The sequence below is a fragment of the Antechinus flavipes genome, chromosome 1 (assembly GCF_016432865.1).
Source record: "Antechinus flavipes isolate AdamAnt ecotype Samford, QLD, Australia chromosome 1, AdamAnt_v2, whole genome shotgun sequence".
Classification (NCBI taxonomy): Eukaryota; Metazoa; Chordata; class Mammalia; order Dasyuromorphia; family Dasyuridae; genus Antechinus; species Antechinus flavipes.
Genome location: NC_067398.1, coordinates 663095488 through 663116248, shown reverse-complemented (window position 1 = coordinate 663116248; position 20761 = coordinate 663095488). Strand labels below are relative to the sequence as shown.

General features: G+C 37.1%; 1 protein-coding gene across 1 annotated transcript in view; it reads left to right on the top strand.

Annotated features, from left to right (window-relative positions):
- The window catches only part of FZR1 (fizzy and cell division cycle 20 related 1), a 67773-nt gene extending 61216 nt beyond the window's left edge, over positions 1-6557 (top strand). Inside the window, exon 14 of the mRNA XM_051971977.1 lies at positions 2957-6557. Coding sequence (XP_051827937.1) covers positions 2957-2998 — 42 coding nt within the window. The 3' untranslated portion in view covers positions 2999-6557. The remainder of the gene's footprint in view (positions 1-2956) is intronic.
- Positions 6558-20761: the final 14204 nt, after the last annotated feature.

Below are 20761 nucleotides of genomic sequence, written 5' to 3'. Positions count from 1 at the left end.
GCTCTTATCTTAAGATAAGATTTAAGATGTATCTTAAAACCAACTGCCTTTCCCCAATACCAGTTTCTTAATTAGATCTTCATCTTCCAAATTTATCTTTCTCTTCTGATTTCCTTGCCTTCTTTGGACAACAGCGATGAAAATATAACCTGTCTCCTTTTATTGTTCAAGGATTTTATAATCATTAGCAATATTTTTTCGGTTTCTCTTGGGAGTGTGATTTCTGCTAATGAAAATTGCCAGCAGTGGATCAGTCATCCGATTTTTAGGACTTACTCTGTCAAGTATTAGATATATATATATATATATATATACTCCTCTCAAAAGTAGCTCTCTCTTTTATCAGATCAAGGAATACCTGCTTCTGTTTACTCCTTAGCAAGGTGTTATTTTTACCCCATTGCTTTTGTGTACTTCTTACTGTTCCTGGATGATTTTTCACCTGATAGCACCTCTAGATATATGTTATTTTATTGGATAACAGATAACTACTTCTTCCAAGCTTCCTGTTCTTTCTGAAAAACATTGTCTGTTTCTCGGTTCTAAATGTTATGTTCTCCTGCTTCCCTTTCTTTCTGCAATATTCTTTTATGCTCCTACTTTCTTCACGTAAGTCGGGGGTCTGCTTTTTTTCCCCCACATTGAAGTCCTTCCATTTTTAAAGAAACTTTTCATTCTTTTTGCCAGACTGAGAAGTGGAGCAGTGTTTTTAAGCTTCTTTACCTTTGTTCTTGATGGAAAACAGCCTGCACATAAAGTTTGGCTGTGGCAGAAGTACAATTTTTTTTCTTTTTATTTATTTTTTTATTATAGCTTTTTATTGACAGTACATATGCATGGGTAATTTACAACATTATTCCTTGCACTCACTTCTGTTCTGAATTTTCCCTTCCCTTCCTAAATGGCAGGCAGTCTTATACATGTTAAAAAAGTTATAGTATATTCTAGGGTACAATATATGTGTGCAGAACCAAACAGTTCTCTTGTTGCAATATTGGGAGAATTGGATTCAGAAGTTAAAAATAACTTGGAAAGAAAAACAAAAATGCAAACAGTTTACACTCATTTCCCAGTGTTCCTTCTCTGGGTGATTCTGTCTATCATTGATCAATTGGAACTAAATTAGATCTTCTCTTTGTTGAAGATATCCACTTCCATGAAAATATACAGTATTGTGGTTGAAGTATATAATAATCTCCTGGTTCTGCTCATTTTACTCAGCATCAGTTCATGTAAGTCTCTCCAAGCCTCTCTGTATTCATTCTGCTGGTCATTTCTTACAGAACAATAATATTCCATAACATTCATATACCACAATTTATTGAGCCATTCTCCAATTGATGGGCATCCACTCAGTTTCCAGTTTCTAGCCACTACAAAAAGGGCTGCCACAAACATTCTTGCACATACAAGTCCCTTTCCCTTCTTTAGTATCTCTTTGGGATATAAGCCCAGTAGTAACACTGCTGGATCAAAGGGTATGCACAGTTTGATAACTTTTTGGGCATAATTCCAAATTGCTCTCCAGAATAGTTGGATTCATTCACAGTTCCACCAACAATGCATCAATGTCCCAATCAGAAATACAAATGTTGCAAACCGTGTAGGTCACGGTACAATTCTCTCTGATTTTCATGTGAACTGGAAATGAAAGTTTTTAGTCTTTGTTGGAAAACTGATTTTTTTTTTTTCACTTCTTGAGACCTTTGGGTAGCTGGGAACCCAAAGACAGACAACTGGGAAAATAGTTAAGGAAACTCTTCTCTTTCTTTATCCTATAAGATTTGTTCTTGTTGTTGTTCTGTTATGCCTTAAGCCTTCAATAAGCTGCTGATTTCTCCCAGAGTGTGGCTACTGTTCTTGGAGAAGTAGATTGTTAGTTGAAAAGGAGTCTGGAGCTCATCTAATATACTCTTCTTTTTATTAAAGAGGGAACTGAGGCATAAAGTCCAAAGCTATAAAATGGCAAATATTCATATTTTAGTCTTCTGACTTCAGGTTCAACATTCTCTTTTCTGTCATACTGCTTTATGTGACTTTTTGTGGTTGATTAGACTAACAAGGGTACTGCTTTATGTGACTTTTTGTGGTTGATTAGACTAACAAGGGTACATGTCCTTCAAAATCATCCCCTTTGCTCTAGTTAATCCCTTATTATACATTCACCTGTTGAATCACATGGTTTCATGAACTCCTTTCCATCTTTGAGGTTCTAGCATTCTACTTTTTTATACTTTCCCCACCTAAAAAGTCTTTCTAATGAAGAAGTTATCATTGTAGTTGAATAAATTGGTTCTTCTGCTATGAAGTTACTGAGTTATATATGAGACAGTAAAAAAAAAAAAATAATAAAGACAAGTTTACTGGCCAGAATTAAGAAGAAGAAAGGTAAAGTATGGGAAAAGATTGAGAAATAGACATTAATTGGATGATCTAAACAACCTTAAAAGTTCTATCCACCTCTTAACATCCTTGAATTCAGGTCCAGATCTATTACTAGCTGTGATTTTGCTTCTTTAGAACTCTGTTTTTTTCATTTGTAAAATGAGAACAATAACACCTGGTTTGCCACTTTCCTGGTTGTGATGTGAAATATAATGGATGTTTTAGGCCATACAAACTAGAAGACATTATATAGAAATAGATAGGATTGTAAATTCTAAAGAAAACAATTTGTGAAAATAGAAAAGTAGCAAGTACTATATAAAAAAATCCTTGAATCCCTACATTGAAGAGGATTTTCAGAGGTCATTTAATCTTTTTCTTAGATTGTTCTCTCGTCCTCAATCTCAATCTTGAAGAACTGGGACTACTTTTTGAAGCAACTCTTTTCATTGTTGAATAACTCCAGTTATCCAAAAGTTCTTGCTTATTTTAAGACCAAATGTGCTTTATTGATGCTTAACAAATGCTGATAGTTGCTGGTTCAACCTTCTTTTCTCCTCTTTATTTTTAGGAATCTGTATCTGTCCTAAATCTCTTCACTAGAATCCGGTAACTCTCCAAGCCCAATACCAGGACCACACTACGTTGTACAGGGAAAAACCACTAATCAACGTGCATGTCGGAACCCCAATTATCAGCTGGAAGATAAAAGGGGTAGGGCGGGTAGGTGGACCTGGAGAAACCTTCAAGATTCTTATTAAATACCTGATTGTGAACTCTTTTGAACAGTATTTGGGAAGGGGACAAGATTGGGGGGGGAACCACTCAGATTTTAGGAAGAGCCCATCCTTCACAGAGGGCAAACAGAAGAGAACCAGAGTGGGCAGCATCTCCATTTCACACACCAGACAGGACTGGTGTGACCAGGACCAGCTCAGCTTGAGAACAAGGTTACCTCTTCTGCTCCATCATCTCTGAGAAGAGGCGAACAAACATTCTTCCTTTTTTGTCATTGTTGTAGTCTGGGGGAAATGGGGACTGGGGGTCAGGGGAGAAGTCAGACTGCACGTGACCTTAAAGTCATGGCAGCCCCACACCCCTCTGTTTAAATGGACAGCTCTGGAAGCCAAGGCCCTTTGGGGCCAAACTTTTTCATGTAAAATGGGACAGGAATTGGGAAACAATAACCTTTCAAGGGATTCGCAACTGGGATTTGGGATTTCCAGCCCCCAGAAGGTGCCAAAGCTAGAAGTGACCATCCAGAAGAAGAGTGAAATGCCATACTGTGTTCTCCAGTGCACGCCACATGCTCTGAACTGTCAGCGCCAAAGGCCTGTGGCGATTGTGTAGGTGGGACAGCTTCTACTGGCAGATATAACTACCCAGCTTAAAACACAACGGCGACATCCAGCACTTAAATTGTTTAGGGCTTAACAAGCACGAAGGCCTCCACAGATACAGCAGAAGAAATGATTTCATTGCAGCTCAATTAAAATGACTTTTTAAGGAAACAATATCATTGAGAATGTGACCCATTCAAAACTCATCTCTGTATGTCTTAGCCTTATGGGGAGAAATGACCAGTGTGTGAAAGTTGTAGCAGAACCGAGGGATGTTTGGCCTACCATATATATTGCCACGTTGGTCATAGCACCACGTGGTCAAAAAAAGGGTGGGGGGTTGGTTGTTTTTTTTTGTTTTTTTGTTTTGTTTTTTTTAAGGATGAGGTAATACTGGGTTGGATTTGCTATCAAAGAAAACAAGTTATTTCAAATTGTCATTCTTTTGAATGGAAAAAGAGGGCATCATGTGTTTATGAATCTGGACACCAGCTTTTTTTTTTTTTTATCTTTATTAGATCAAAGCTTTTCAGAAAAGCATTTTTACTTTTCAAAGTGAAATCTTAATTCTTTTGTTTCCTACTGGACAGGTGGGGTTCTTGGTGCTTTGGGTGGTACAGTGTGGGGGATCTTGGGAAGGGCAGTTTATATGGTTTTGAGCTTCAAGAAAGAAAATATTGCTTCCAGTCACTGCAGTCCTTTCCTCCCCTCTATGTGCTCATCCTCAGTCCTGCTGTACATTTTGCCTTCATCCCCACTGTTAACTGGATGTCAGTCTGTCCTGTCTCTTGTTTTCCTTGTTTTGGTTGTTCCTTTCAATAGACTCTACCCGACCATGTGGAACATGTGAGTTCTGATTAAAGAGCTCAGTAAGGACAATCTGGGATTCAAACTCCTGCATAAAGACTCCAGTGAAGAGCAGTCTCCTTAGGAAAGAATTGGACAATTTGGACCTGACAAATTATAGTTAATGTGTGAGTTCCTTAGAGCTTTAGGTAAAAACATCTTTGAAATACAGTGCCTGGCTCTTCCTCCACCCTTATCCTTTGGGCAGTTCTTTGGCCAACCTCGGGGTGCCTGTTGTAGCCAAACCACCATCTGAGCCTTTCAGTCTTTCGCCTTCCCCTTCCATGCCCTCTCATAGCTACCTTTTAAGCTGGAGTGACACGGCCCAGACTTCTGTGACTCAGGTCAAAACTGAGCAGCCTGTCACAGCAGTTCCTACCTCAGAGGTTTAAGCCCTTGAGGGCCTGTTCTTGGAGTAGGAAAGAGCACTAGGTGGGGAGAAAAAAAACCACCAGGAGAGACTTGATACCTTTGGTGCTGGTCACTTGTAAGGACTGTCCCCACTCTTGCCCTGAATTTCAGGGTACTCTGAAAACCCCATGTTGGGAAAGGCGGGTGAAACCAGGCGGCCACCCATTCCCTAGGGGACCAGAGGCTCCACTAGCCAGCTGTGCCATTGGAAAACTGGGATGGGGCAATCGTAAGCATTGTTAAGTAGAGCAGTACGCTGGCAGGAAACAACACTGAGGTGGAGAAAAGGATGGGTTTTGCCAACAAGCCCAGGTTTGCTCAACTTCCTAGCTCGAATGCCAATCCCCAATGCCTTAGGTTATATTTCAAATACAGGTCTCACCTGTCTCTTGGGTCTACACTGTGCAGCTGCTTCTAAGCTAAAAAGAGAATAGTCAAAGCACAGGTGAGAATTTTATTTGGATTTATTGGAAAGCTCTACTTTTTGAAATGTTTCCTTTGCTCTGTGACTTTCCTTGAGCCCTCCCATATGTGTGTGTCTGTGTGTGTACATACGTATGTGTTTGTGGTGGTTTTTTTTTTTTTTTTTTTTTTGGTTTGTTTCATGTGTTTGAAACTCATGATTTTCATAAAACTTAGCCTCAGAAAAGCATGAGCAAAGCAGATAATAAAGGGAAATAACCAGCCAGGTCTCTGCACAGAGTTTTTCAGGTTTTTGCTCTTTTTAATGGCTGATGAATGTGCACGTTTTTTTATGCCTCTTAAAATTTTTATTTTTAAAATCAAACGTGATTAAACTGGACAGCTGAGAAACTGAATTTCATCCCACACCTAATCAGAGGCAGTAAGAGTATCTTCTCAATGGAATTAATCTCTTACCCAAGCCTCATAGCCTTGGGAAGAAAGGCCATTGAAGCTGTGAGTTCTGTTCTAGGCCCTGTTAACATTCATCAAGAATCCTTAGGGAAGTTTACCTGACTGCCCAGGGGCACCAAAGAGACTTTGCTGGGAGAAGAAATACAAGTATATGTGTGTGTGTGCGTGCGTGCGTGTGTGTGTGTGTATATACATATATATATTTTTTAGTTTTTGTTTTGTTTTTTTCAATGATAAAACCAACTCCCGCCTTGTCCCCATCCCTTGCCCTGTGCAGTTGCCAAAGGAATTCAGGTTCAGGGAACTGCCCTCAGACAAGGTCTCGCTGGTTCCATGCGTGTGGGGGCGGGAGGGGGAGCTGTATGCATGCCTAGATCTGTGCATAGAATCTTGTGTCATTGATTGTGCAAAACAATTGGCTGTCCAGTGTCTGCTGAATTCAACTTGTAAATGAGACAACAAAAAAGTGAAATATTGTATTTTCCATGTATGATCTGTGACATTACTAAGTTGTACAGTTTTGAGGTGGTTTGGGGAAGAGTGGGGAATTTCTTCCTCCAGAATTTATACAGGCCAGTCCACAGAGCGGGAGGCTTGTCCCACATGTTGCATCAAAAGGTGGAGAGTATATATTGAGAGAACAGTGTAAGTTTTTCATGTAAAGCAATGTAACTGGCATTAAACAAGTTGTAACTTTAAGCTTGACCCTGTCTCTTTGTCAGAAGCTTGACACATGACACTCTTGATCCTCCCTCACTTCTGCAATGGCCTTTTTGAGGCAGGCTTGGCCAGCACCGTGTCCCCTCCGGCATTGTGCCCCGGCTTCCTGGCTCTTCATCTTTGACCATCAGAGGTCATCTGGTCTAACTCTATCCCCCAGCAAAGTTATACCTGCTTCAGCCCACCGTTTCCAGAGCAAATCGGTCTCTCTTAAGCCAGCATTATTGAGCAAGCGGGGGGTGGGGGGGGGGGGTGTCAGGCACTGCCCAGGACACTTTTTCTTCAGAAAACTTGTCTTTGAAGGGAAACAGCATGTGCTCCTGTAAGTATACTCCAGACACACCCTTTAAAAGATCACTGAGCTATGAGAGGCCACACTTTGCTTCACTGTTTAGTCCCAAACGGCAGAAGAAATATAGAATGATAGCAAGGGTAGAAGAATCAAGTAAAGTTTTTTTGAGGATGGGGAAGATATAGGGATTTTTTTGGCAGGAAGGAAGGAAGGAATCAGGACTTAAGGAGAGACAAGTGACAGAAGGCATCTCTGATTTGAGATGAGAACAAGAGGGGATAACTCAAAAGGCTTCAAAATTTTTCTGTGTGAAATATGAGGCAAAGCTCTCAGCTGCCTCCATAAAGAAGGGGACCTTGGAATATAAAATTCCAAAAGGCAAAATAAAGTCTTATAACCAAAAAGAATCTATCCAGCAAAATGTAATCCTACTAGGAGAGAGGATGGGGAGAAAGAAAATAGGGGAGATGGATTGTTAATGAAATAAAAGATTTCTAAGCATTCCTAATGAAAAAGCCTGAACTAAATACATATTTTAAAAATGAGAATGCATTTTTTGTTTTTCTTCCCAGATTATTTTTACCTTCTTTCTAAATCTGATTTTTCTTGTGCATCAAGACAACTGTATAAATATGTATACAGATATTGTGATTTTAACTTTACTTTTTAATTTTACTTTAGCATTATGTATGGGACTACCTGCCATCTAGGGGAGGGGGGAGGGAAGGAGGGGAAAAGTTGGAACAGAAGTGTTTGCAAGAGTCAATGCTGAAAAATTACCCATGCACATGTTTTGTCAATAAAAAGCTATAATAAAAAAATTTAAAAAGAAAAAAAAATGAGAATGCAGGCACCAAGAGAAACAGAAAGATATATGTATTTGTTGTAATAAGAATAGAATGTGTAGATAAATTGTTTAGCATATTAGTAGAATAAGTTCTCAAAACTAATTTTTTAAGGATCATAGAGAAAGGTAAAAACAGATCCTCTTAATGATTTTGTTAATTTGATGGTCTAAAGAGAAAGCTATAAATGAAGGCATAAGGAACTATACTGGGAAAGAAAGGAGAGGAAAATAGAAGTGTCTAAAATTTAAATTACATAATGGGGGAAGGGGCAGGATAATGGATGTTGTCCCATGAATCCCCCTTTCATCTGAACTAGATAAATATTGTATACTGTGCATAAAGATTTTAACAGTAACACATTGGAAGCAGGAGGCAGCAAGGACAGATGAGGGGAGATAATTGTTCTTTTAATTTTGAAAGCCAAAGACGTTGCAGGGTGAATTGGATTTAGGTGAGGGAGAGTAGCACAAAGTCAGTTGTTCTTCCAGTCACTGAAGAAAGCCGACAAGACAACACAAAACAAGTGAGGGGCCTGGGATGCAGTGGAGGACCTCCAAGCTCCCTTGTGCTATAACACCTTGCTTCAGGACTGTTGAAACAAATTGTCCTCATCCACCTATTACATCCGAAAACATCATCACATGCTTGGGGTGGACAGTGGTTACCTTCAACCTGGTCTAGCCCTTCCACCAAAAAGATTTTACTGGGTGAATCTGCTGCTGCACAGTATGGCCCCCTGCAGCCACAACTGCCGGTTGGAGGAAGGGGGACAGCAAAAATGGAGTGGCTCTGAAAGGGCCTGGTTAGTCTTGGTGAGCAGGATAGTTACAGAAGTAATCACAAGTGAAACAAACCCAAATTCTGGAAAAAGGAACATGGAGAATTAAAAGGGAAGAAAGAATATTTGGGATAGGGACTGGGGAAAAGGGAAGAGAATAACTGCAACAGAGAGGAAATAAGCCCTTTTGCTTTTAGATCACAGGGTAGGCAAATTCCCTATTTTCTCCCACCTTCTTATTTGTAAAAAGATTGGAGGAAACAGAGAGAGGGAAAAGGACCAGAAAATATATAATTCGTTATCAGGAGCAAACAAAATCCTTTGTTTTTCAAAGCTCACCATTGCCTTCCCAGACTTTTTATCCCTCAGTCCCCTATTCATTATTCTGTGAAGCAAAGACTCTGGCCTAACTATTCCTCAAACATGACACTCCATCTCCTGATTCAACATTTTCTTTTCTTTTTCTTTTCACTTTTTTCATCTATTTTGCAAGACAATTGGGGTTAAATGACTTGCTCAGATCACACAGCTAATAAGTGTCTGAGGCCATATTTAAACTAAGGAAGATGAGTCTTGCTTTTGTGCCTATTGTGTTCTTGTTCCAGCTCTCTCTTGGATTCCTTTAAGTTCCAGGTAAAATATCTTCTGCAAGAAACCTTTTGGTTATTCCACTTCATGCTAGTGTCTTCCCTGTAAGATTCGCTCCTATTTATCCTGCACATATTCTATTTGCATGTTATCATCCCCCATTGGACAATGACCTTTTTGAGGGTAGAAATTTCATGGATTTTTTAAAATCTCCAGTGTTTTGCACAGTATCTGAAACAGAATAGTACATTAATGTTTGTTGATTTATTGATGACTTGAATGAATTCATCCATAAAACAGAAGAGAAAAGAAGAATGAAACAGGATAAAATTGAATCTGTGTCACTTAAAAAGAAACATTTAACATTTAGAATGCCTGGACTGGAGCAAAATCCATTATGCTTCATATGAACTGAGAAAAGCAAGCATGGCAATTGTGATTTCAGATAAGGTTATGGTAAATATAGATGTGATAAACCAATAAGTGAGATAAAAGAGAAGTTAGATTTGCATTTATCTGTTATATCTATTGTGCTTAAGAGCACCATAGATGATAATAGTATAGCATCTAAATGCTTAAAGAAAAAGTTCATTGAATTACCACAGGTAAAAACCAAAAAAGTAGGGGATCTGAATGTAATCCTTTCATATAGTTACATCCAAGTAAAAAATAATCAAATAAAGATCCGAATAGAACATTAGAAAATCAGAGATGACAGAGTTTTGGCCCTTAGTGAATGGCTCTTATAGAAAGGAACTGTACATATAACTTTTACAAAAGCTGCCCATGTATTGGGGCATAAATATCTTTCAAAAAAATAACAGAAAAAGACAAATATTAGACATTTGCCAATCACAATGGCTTTTAAAAGAATTAAAAAGCAATTGGAGACTAATGTAATTGTAAAGAGCTGGATGATGAAAAAAATAGAGAAACAAAAAGGGATTTTTATAAAGGAAAATAGTAAGTATGAGATAACATTCCAAAATCTGTGGGATGCAGCATTTCTTAGGGGAAATTTTATATCCCTGAATGCTTTTCTTCTTCCCCTTCCCAGCATTTAGCACAGTGCCTGGCAATTAGTGTGTTTATATGCAACTAGAAAAACTTGAACAAGTTAAAAATTCCCAAGGCAAAACAAATTTTGAAAATTAGAAAAGATTAGTAAATTTGATATCAAGAAAATCATTGAAGGGCAGCCAATTGGTGCAGTGGATAGAGCACCAGCCCTGAAGTCAGGAGGACCTGAGTTCAATTGGCCTAAAACAACCCCAATTGCCTCAGCAAAAAAACAAAACAAAACAAAAATTATTGAAAGATTTTTTAAAAACCTAGAATCTCATGAAAAAAGAATAAAAATTAGGTAAAAAGTTAATTTGATTTTTTAAGAGAAAGAAAAACTAAATTATTCATACCAAAAATTAAAATGAGAACTCTCAACTGAAGAAACTATTTGGCCTAAATAACAAGAAAACAGAGTAACTTAGAGGAAAGAATGAATACTTACAAAAATATATTTACATTAACAAAATAAGAAATAGATGACTTAAATCCAGCATCAGAAAAAAAAAATTGAACAAATCACAAATGAACTCTCAAAAAAGTCCTGAGGCTCAAGGGATTTACATGTCAATTTTTATCAAATGTTCAAAGAATAATTACCTTTTTACCATATGTTACAAATATGGTCTTAATATCTACAGCAAGAGAAACAAAACAAATGGCAACACAATATACCTAATGAACATTGATACAAAAAATTTAATAAAATATTAGCAAGCAGCTTACTAAAACATATTAGAAGGACCATATGCTATGCCTAGGAAGGCAGGGTTGGTTCAACATAAGGAAGACTACCAATATAATAATGTTAATAATTATAAGTAGTAAAAAGCATTTACACTTTATTAAAAAAAACTTTTTAAAATGTAAGAATAAATGGACCTTTAATTAATATATATTTAATATATACTATAATATACATTTAATAAAACTAATAATAAATACAAGAACAAACATTATATGTGATGGAGAAAAGCTAAAAGACTTTCCAATAATGGCCAGAATAAAACAGGAATGCCCATTATCACCATTCCAAAATGTTTATATTATTTTTGTTAAATTAAACTTTTCTTTTCAATCAGAAAAAAAAAAAAAACATCCATCCCTCTTTCTTCCACCTATTCTTCTCTCTTCCAAATGACTTTTTTTTTTTTAACAAACATATAGTCAAACAAAACAAATCCCCATTGGCCACTTAAATTTTTTTTCTCATTCTATACTCTGAATCTTTCACCTATCAAGAGGTGAGTGACATATTTCATCACAAGTTCTCTGGACTTGTGCTGATCAGAGTTCTCACATCTTTCAAATTTGTTTGTCTTTAAGATATTGTCATTGAATAAATTGTTCCCCTTATTCTGTACACTTCAGTCTCCTTCAGTTCTTAGAGGTCTTTACAGTTTTCTCTGAAACCATCCCTTTCATTTCTCACAGCACAAAAGTATTCCATTTTATAACATGTATGTTGTAACTTATTCAGTTATTTACCAATTGGACAGTACCACCTTCAGTGTCTTTTTTTTATTTTTTGCCTAGGAAAGAAAGAATGGCTATAAATATTTTTGCACATCTTTAATTAAAATTTGTTTTGTTTAGAACTAATCCCTCTCTTAATCTAACATCTCTCTTATTTCTCTGTCTCCCTTCTTCCTCCTTTTTCCTTGTACCAAATTGTGTATATGGATATTCTTCCTTCTTTTGACCAGTTTTCCCCGTCTCTTTCTACTCCTCTATATAGACTTTTCCTTTGAGACACCTTGATTAGATAAGATAATCTTCCTTAACTTTCCTTTTCCTTTTTCTCCCCAGTGTATTCCATTTCCTTTCCCTTTCCCTTCTTAAGATAATTAAGACTTTATAGAACTACTCTCTCTCTCTCTCTCTCAAAATCGGGACAAAGAAACCTTGTCCCTACACCGGAGACTAGTGAACATTCTATTGCTGAACAGATACCCTCCACTTCTGGTTGGTTGCAGTCCTTCTGGAAAAGGACCAAAATGACATCACTATATTAGAGTCCAGTTATCACGTGTCCGACTGTGGTTGATCAGACCAATAGGAGCTCTGAATGTTCCGCCACAGGTCGGATAAAATAATCCCCATGAACAGTTGGGGTGGATTCCCTAATTTTGTGCGCCTGGCATTTCTTCTGAGCTAATTCAATTCTGCTTTGCCGTCCCCTTCACTTCCCTCCTCCATCCCCGCCAATGTCATTCAGTTCTACCAACTCAGGCAAACATAGTTCACCTAATGAAACTGCTCCTGCTTGGGTGACTACTTTCAATTACAATGTAGCAGTTCAGCCAGCCCATCACAATTCCCTACACCAGTAAATAACAGCACTAAAAAACAAGATTTAAAAACTGAAACCACAGAATCTGGTGGAGCTCAAAGCCCTAAGGGCCAATCTGGGTTTTACTTTTATTTAGAAGAACTAGGATGGTGAAACAAAGAAAATCATGTATGATTTACAACTATTATGTAGAAATTTTGTTTCAAATTAAACTTTACAAAATAAGAATATTTTATAAATAGATTAATTTTTACTAGAGGGTCTTTGTTCTGGAAGCCATATTTAATAGTATACTTTGTCTTTACTGGTGATATTTTTTAAAAGATACTAGATAGTTTAGAGGGAAATTGAAAAAGCAAGTATATGTGTACAGTATGTTTTACATTATTTAAGTAGCACCCAATACCATGATTCTTTATATTATTGCTTGTCTCAAAATAATGAACACCAAAGATAGAGGATACAAATATATTGCTATGTATCGATCATTTCTGGGTTATGAAATGACTAAACTTACAACAGGGAGAAATTGATATTATTTATGCAAAAAATAGAACACAGTTTATTTAGTATCCTTAAGAGTCCATCTAATCCAAAAACTAATCAGTTGACTGTGAAATTCACAGTAATGTAGTTCCTGATGAACAAATTTTCTCATCTTGCTCTTCTGCATGAATGAAACTGATGGTTTAATTTTTCAATTTCTGATTAATGCTTAATGAATTAACATTAATTAATGATTAACAGTACTGTAATCATATAATGTACATAGAAAGGTCTGATGTAAAATTTTATATCAATTTGTGGTTTTAAAAAAAAGAAATCTGGCTGACATTAATTGAAAAAATTAGATTAAAAAAAAGAGAAAAACTACTCTAGATCTTTTAACTTATTAAATTCCCTTGATGACCTTGTTCATTTGTTACAATAGTGCCTGACTTTTCATGACCCCATTTGGGGTTTTCTTGACAACAATACTGGAAAAAATTGCCATTTCCTTCTCCAGCTCATTTTAAAGATGAGGAAAAAGACAAAGAGGCTTACGTGATTATCCTCGTGTCACAAAGCTGGTCGGTGTCTGAAGCTATATTTGAACTCAGGGAAAAGACTTCCTAACATAAAGGGTGACACTGTGCCCTATGGCGCCACCTAGCTGACCCCTGGAGATAGTAGACTTCCAAAGGAAAACATGTATCATCTCCTTGTATTAAATATAGTTTATTTGTGGTCGTTCGTTGTGTTTCTCTTTTTCATGTTTCTCTTGACTCCTATGGATGCACTTCATATTTCCTGGTATAGTCTTTCCTGGCATGGAACAACACCTTGGAAATCCCCAGAGTTGGAAATTAAGTATCTTCTTTAAGGAAAAACAAAGTGTCCAGTACCACTAGATTGCAAAATCCTGGGGAAAAGGAAAATATGGGATAAGATTTATGAAGACTAACAAGACAAAGGGCTGTCAAACTGTGCACACCCTTTGATCCAGCAGTATCTCTAGTGGTCTGTACTCCAAAGAGATCATAAAAACGAAAAAGGACCCACATGGGCAAAAATGTTTGTGGCAGCCCTTTTTGTAATGGCTAGAAACTGGAAACTGAGATCAATTGGGGAATGGCTCAACAAAGTGTGGTATGTGTTTGTGATGGATTATTATTGTTTGGTGGGAAATGATTACAGGATGCTCTCAGAGGGGGAAAAACACCTGTAAAGTCCTCCATGAACTGAAGCAAAGCGAAATGAAATATATACAAAATAATAGCAATGTTCCGGGATGATCAGATATAAATGTCATTGCTATTCTCTCTCTGTGTCTGTCTGAATATCTGTCTGTCTCTCTTGCTTTCATTCTCTCTCTCTCTTTTTAACAACTTTTCTTGAGGGTTTTTATTTTCATTAGGGTGGGAGAGTTATGTTTTCTTTCACAATTTGACTTTTATGGAAATGTTTTGCATAGCGTCACCCGTGCTTTTTAAATTGTAGATGAAGATAAAGGAGAGAACCCAGAACTCAAAAATCTTAAAAAGAAATGTAAAAAAAAAAAAACAAAAAAAAAAAAAAGAAAAAAAAAGAGAAAAACTACTCTAGATTGTGACTGTTCCTGTATTTTGGAAGGTATCACCCAATCATCTTTTTGTCTTTGTTGTTTAGTTTTTTCAGTTGTATCTCTTCATGACCGTATTTGAGATTTTCTTGGTGATTTACGGTTTTCGTTTCCCGCTCATTTTATGGAGGAGGATACTGAGGCAAAGTGTTAAGTAACTAACCCAAGTCTCACAGACTGTATTTGAACTTTGTTCTACTTGACTTTAGTGCTCTATCTATTGTGATACTTGCTGCTCTCTTAGAATCCCTAATTTCTAAATTCAGGCAATGAATTAACCCTCTGTATGTAACTATATGTCCCCAAAAGAAAAAAAAAACCTTATATGTATGTATTTTGAACTTGCAACATACAATATGTGCATATTGTATCCCCCCAATAGAATGAGAGAAGTGACAATTTCACAGGATTCTTTGTATCCTCCAGACAAATCACAATTCTCAAAGGTATAGAGCCGGTGATTAAATATTTATTGATTAATTAATAAGCTCAGGAAAAGCATTCTTGTGGCCTGGATTATCTGGGGTATCCCGCTATCTAGTTAGGGTGGCAGCCGAATAAGGGAAACAGCAATTAGTAATTATATTCAACTGATAGGTAAAATTAAAGTCCAACAAGTTTCAGGGACCAGAAAGTGCCTCGAGTTGTTTGGAAAATAGCAAAAGCATTTGTGTAAAGGAAAATCCCAGTAAAGAACTTTAGAACTCTGCTGAGATATTCAATTGTGGAGCTCCCTCTGATTCTCTCTCTTCCTGCCTTCTGTGTGGGAGGTGGTAGAGTATGTCTGGAACAAAGCATCTTTGTCCAACATGCCAGAGTCAAGTTTGTTCTTAACTGTTTTACCAGCATGAGAAAGGATTTTATGGGGAAGAAGGTGAGAGTCAACAAAACATTGAAGCCCCAATGCCAGAGTAGTTCCTATGCTACCACATTTTATTTCCCCTCTCTCAGCCTTTGCCCTGGCTGTTCCCATACCAAGAATACTGTCCCTTCCTCATCTCTATCTCCCAGTTCCCCTGGCCTCCTTCAGTACTGAGCCCACATAAGGGAAAGAGGGAGAAAAAAAATCAGAACTCAAAATCTTAGAAAAATGAATGTTGAAAACCATCTTTACTTGTAATTGAAATAACAATATGCTCTTAAAAAAAAAAAAAGAAATCTGGCTGACATTAATTGAAAAAATTAGATTAAAAAAAAGAGAAAAACTACTCTAGATCTTTTAACTTATTAAATTCCCTTGATGACCTTGTTCATTTGTTACAATAGTGCCTGACTTTTCATGACCCCATTTGGGGTTTTCTTGACAACAATACTGGAAAAATTTGCCATTTCCCTCTCCAGCTCATTTTAAAGATGAGGAAAAAGACAAAGAGGCTTACGTGATTATCCTCGTGTCACAAAGCTGGTCGGTGTCTGAAGCTATATTTGAACTCAGGGAAAAGACTTCCTAACATAAAGGGTGACACTCTGTGCCCTATGGCGCCACCTAGCTGACCCCTGGAGATAGTAGACTTCCAAAGGAAAACATGTATCATCTCCTTGTATTAAATATAGTTTATTTGTGGTCGTTCGTTGTGTTTCTCTTTTTCATGTTTCTCTTGACTCCTATGGATGCACTTCATATTTCCTGGTATAGTCTTTCCTGGCATGGAACAACACCTTGGAAATCCCCAGAGTTGGAAATTAAGTATCTTCTTTAAGGAAAAACAAAGTGTCCAGTACCACTAGATTGCAAAATCCTGGGGAAAAGGAAAATATGGGATAAGATTTATGAAGACTAACAAGACAAAGGGCTGTCAAACTGTGCACACCCTTTGATCCAGCAGTATCTCTAGTGGTCTGTACTCCAAAGAGATCATAAAAACGAAAAAGGACCCACATGGGCAAAAATGTTTGTGGCAGCCCTTTTTGTAATGGCTAGAAACTGGAAACTGAGATCAATTGGGGAATGGCTCAACAAAGTGTGGTATGTGTTTGTGATGGATTATTATTGTTTGGTGGGAAATGATTACAGGATGCTCTCAGAGGGGGAAAAACACCTGTAAAGTCCTCCATGAACTGAAGCAAAGCGAAATGAAATATATACAAAATAATAGCAATGTTCCGGGATGATCAGATATAAATGTCATTGCTATTCTCTCTCTGTGTCTGTCTGAATATCTGTCTGTCTCTCTTGCTTTCATTCTCTCTCTCTCTTTTTAACAACTTTTCTTGAGGGTTTTTATTTTCATTAGGGTGGGAGAGTTATGTTTTCTTTCACAATTTGACTTTTATGGAAATGTTTTGCATAGCGTCACCCGTGCTTTTTAAATTGTAGATGAAGATAAAGGAGAGAACCCAGAACTCAAAAATCTTAAAAAGAAATGTAAAAAAAAAAAATGATTTGAATGTAACTGGAGAAAAATATCAAATTAATAAAATAAATAAAAAGAAAACAAGCCCACTACCAAATTGTTGAGGGACCTGCAAATTTTCCCTACTGGAAAGCAATTTGGAACTATACCTCCAAAGTTACTAATCTGTGCATAGTTTTTTATCCAATAATGTCCCTACCAGACCTATATTCCAAGAGAGAACAAAGAGAAAAAGGACCTATTTAAGCAAAAATAGAATAGCTCTTTTTTGTGATATCCCAAAAGTGCAAATTAGGGGCTATCACCTTGAGGAATGGTGAAACAGATTATGTTATATGGATGAAAAGCATTGTTCCATAAGAAATGACAAAATGGACTGTTTCAAAGGAAACCGGGATGATATCTATAAGTTGATGCAGAGTGAAATGAAGGGAACAGAACCATGGTGCAGTTTATTCAATAACAGCAACATTGAAGAGAAAAACAATTATGAAAGACTTTTAAAACTCTGAAGAAAACTCAATAGTAAACCAAAATGAAGCATATCATGCATTCATGCACTTCCTATCAGAGAGGGGATGGCACGACCATGGAGATGTTTTTAATGGACTATACATGCTAATGATGAGAGTTTGTTTTTTTATTATTTTTTTTTTTTGGTGGGGTTGTCTTTGTTCAGAAGGGAGCAGGATGATGGATCAACATTATGGATACAGGTATCAATATTATTGCTTCTGCAAACTAATTTTTTAAAGATGAAATTTAATAGAATAATTGGCTGCTTGTTGTGGAGATTGTAATGATTCTTGTTCTCAGAGTGGACTTGAGGCCCCTGAGATTCCTTCCACCTTGGAGATTTTGTGACTGTTCCTGTATTTTGGAAGGTATCACCCAATCATCTTTTTGTCTTTGTTGTTCAGTTTTTTCAGTTGTATCTCTTCATGACCGTATTTGAGATTTTCTTGGTGATTTACCCTATTGGTATCCCCATTTAAAAGGCTGAGGAAACTGAGGCAAATAGGGATTAAGTGACTTGCCCACAGTCACATAGGTAGTGTTTGGGGCTAGATTTTAACTCAAGTGTAATTTCTCCAGACCACCCAGGTATTTTTAATTTTTTGCATTGGATATTATCCAACTCCATTGGACTAAGTTCCTTGAGGGCAGAATTATTTTTTGCCTTTCTTTGATTTCTCAGTACTTAGCAGTGTCTAGCATCTAATATGCACTTAATATAAAAAATGGCTGACTGTCTTATAAGACACCAAAACCTTTAAATGGAAATCTCTCCCAGTCTTTTGGATCATTCTATTCATCATTACTGGGAATTGTCATTATGATTACCTTTATAGTTCTTTATGATTATGAAGCCCTTTTAGCTCCTGCCATCCTCACATTACCTACCCTGTGGTACAGGGAATTCAAAAATTATTCTTTTTTTCAGGTAACAACAGTTTTATATCATGTACTGCTTTAAGAGTTACCAAAGATAAGGAATTTGAGAATGTAGGTTAAGTAGGTTTGGTCAAGATAGATTCCTGAATAAAGCTGGGGATCAAATCCAGAATTACAAGAACCTAACTGGGTCCTCAGTGGTCCTAGAAGTCACCACTTGCTGCAGTGTTACCCCCAACTAGACTGAGTTCCTTTTGTCTCATCTCTTCTCCTGGCCCAGTGAGGTTCTTAGTTTCCAGGAGGAACTGGACTATCCCCTCTGCCTTCTCTAAACAGGAGAATTGGTACCTGAATACCTGATGTGGTTATATGAACATACAAAGCCCATGTTTCTTGCATCCCAATCTCCTAATGAATCACAGGGATTTCTATCCCAGATTTTTTCCAGTCTTCTCATTCTTTCACTGCTAACTTGACCTTGGAAAAAACTTGCAAACTCTATGTTCCTCTCTTTCCTTTCCACCCCAAAAGCTGGCATTTTTAACCTGGAGTCCAGAAACTTAAGGGAAAAAAAATTTAACAACTCTTTCAAGTGGTTTCCTTTGTATTTTGTGCATTTAAAAACATTTTTTCTGACTTACATGAACTGTTAATAAGTGAAGTGAGCAGAACCAAGAGTACACAGTGCAGAGTAACAAGATTATGGAGGATCAACTGTGATGGACTTGGCTCTTTTCAACAATGAAGTAATTCTATTTAATATCGTATTAGAAACACTAGCCTCGGCAATAAGAGTGGAGAAGGAAATGACAAAACACTTCAATATCTTTACCAAGAAAACCCCAAATGGGATCTTTAAGAATTGGCTAGGACCGAAAGAACAACACAAGGGGAATAAGCATTTATATAGCACCTACAATATGCTAACAAGCATTTATATAGCATCTTATGTGCCAATCAGTTTAGGAATATCTCATTTGGCCATCACAACAACGCTAAAATACCCTATTGGTATCCCCATTTAAAAGGCTGAGGAAACTGAGGCAAATAGGGATTAAGTGACTTGCCCACAGTCACATAGGTAGTGTTTGGCAAGTGTAATTTCTCCAGACCACCCAGGTATTTTTAATTTTTTGCATTGGATATTATCCAACTCCATTAGACTAAGTTCCTTGAGGGCAGAATTATTTTTTGCCTTTCTTTGATTTCTCAGTACTTAGCAGTGTCTAGCATCTAATATGCACTTAATTTAAAAAATGGCTGACTGTCTTATAAGACACCAAAACCTTTAAATGGAAATCTCTCCCAGTTTTTTGGATCATTCTATTCATCATTATTGGGAATTGTCATTATGATTACCTTTATAGTTCTTTATGATTATGAAGCCCTTTTAGCTCCTGCCATCCTCACATTACCTACCCTGTGGTACAGGGAATTCAAAAATTATTCTTTTTTTCAGGTAACAACAGTTTTATATCATGTACTGCTTTAAGAGTTACCAAAGATAAGGAATTTGAGAATGTAGGTGAAGTAGGTTTGGTCAAGATAGATTCCTGAATAAAGCTGGGGATCAAATCCAGAATTACAAGAACCTAACTGGGTCCTCAGTGGTCCTAGAAGTCACCACTTGCTGCAGTGTTACCCCCAACTAGACTGAGTTCCTTTTGTCTCATCTCTTCTCCTGGCCCAGTGAGGTTCTTAGTTTCCAGGAGGAACTGGACTATCCCCTCTGCCTTCTCTAAACAGGAGAATTGGTACCTGAATACCTGATGTGGTTATATGAACATACAAAGCCCATGTTTCTTGCATCCCAATCTCCTAATGAATCACAGGGATTTCTATCCCAGATTTTTTCCAGTCTTCTCATTCTTTCACTGCTAACTTGACCTTGGAAAAAACTTGCAAACTCTATGTTCCTCTCTTTCCTTTCCACCCCCAAAGCTGGCATTTTTAACCTGGAGTCCAGAAACTTAAGGGAAAAAAAATTTAACAACTCTTTCAAGTGGTTTCCTTTGTATTTTGTGCATTTAAAAACATTTTTTCTGACTTACCTGAACTGTTAATAAGTGAAGTGAGCAGAACCAAGAGTAACAAGTGCAGAGTAACAAGATTATGGAGGATCAACTGTGATGGACTTGGCTCTTTTCAACAATGAAGTAATTCAAGTCAGTTCCAAGTTTACCAAGAAAACCACAGTTCCAGTGATGGAAAGTACCACAAACCAGAGAGGACTATGGGGACTGAATGTGGATCATAACATAATCTTTACATCTTTTGTTGTTGTTTGCTTTTTTTTTTCTTTTATTTATTTTTTTAATCGTGTGTGTGTATGTGTGTGTGCACGCGCAGCATGGAAATGTTTAGAAGAATTGCACTTATTTAACCTGTATCAGATTGCTTGCTGTCTTGGGGAAGAAAGAGGGAAAAGAGAGGGAGAAAAATTTGGAACACAAGGTTTTGCAAAGATGAATA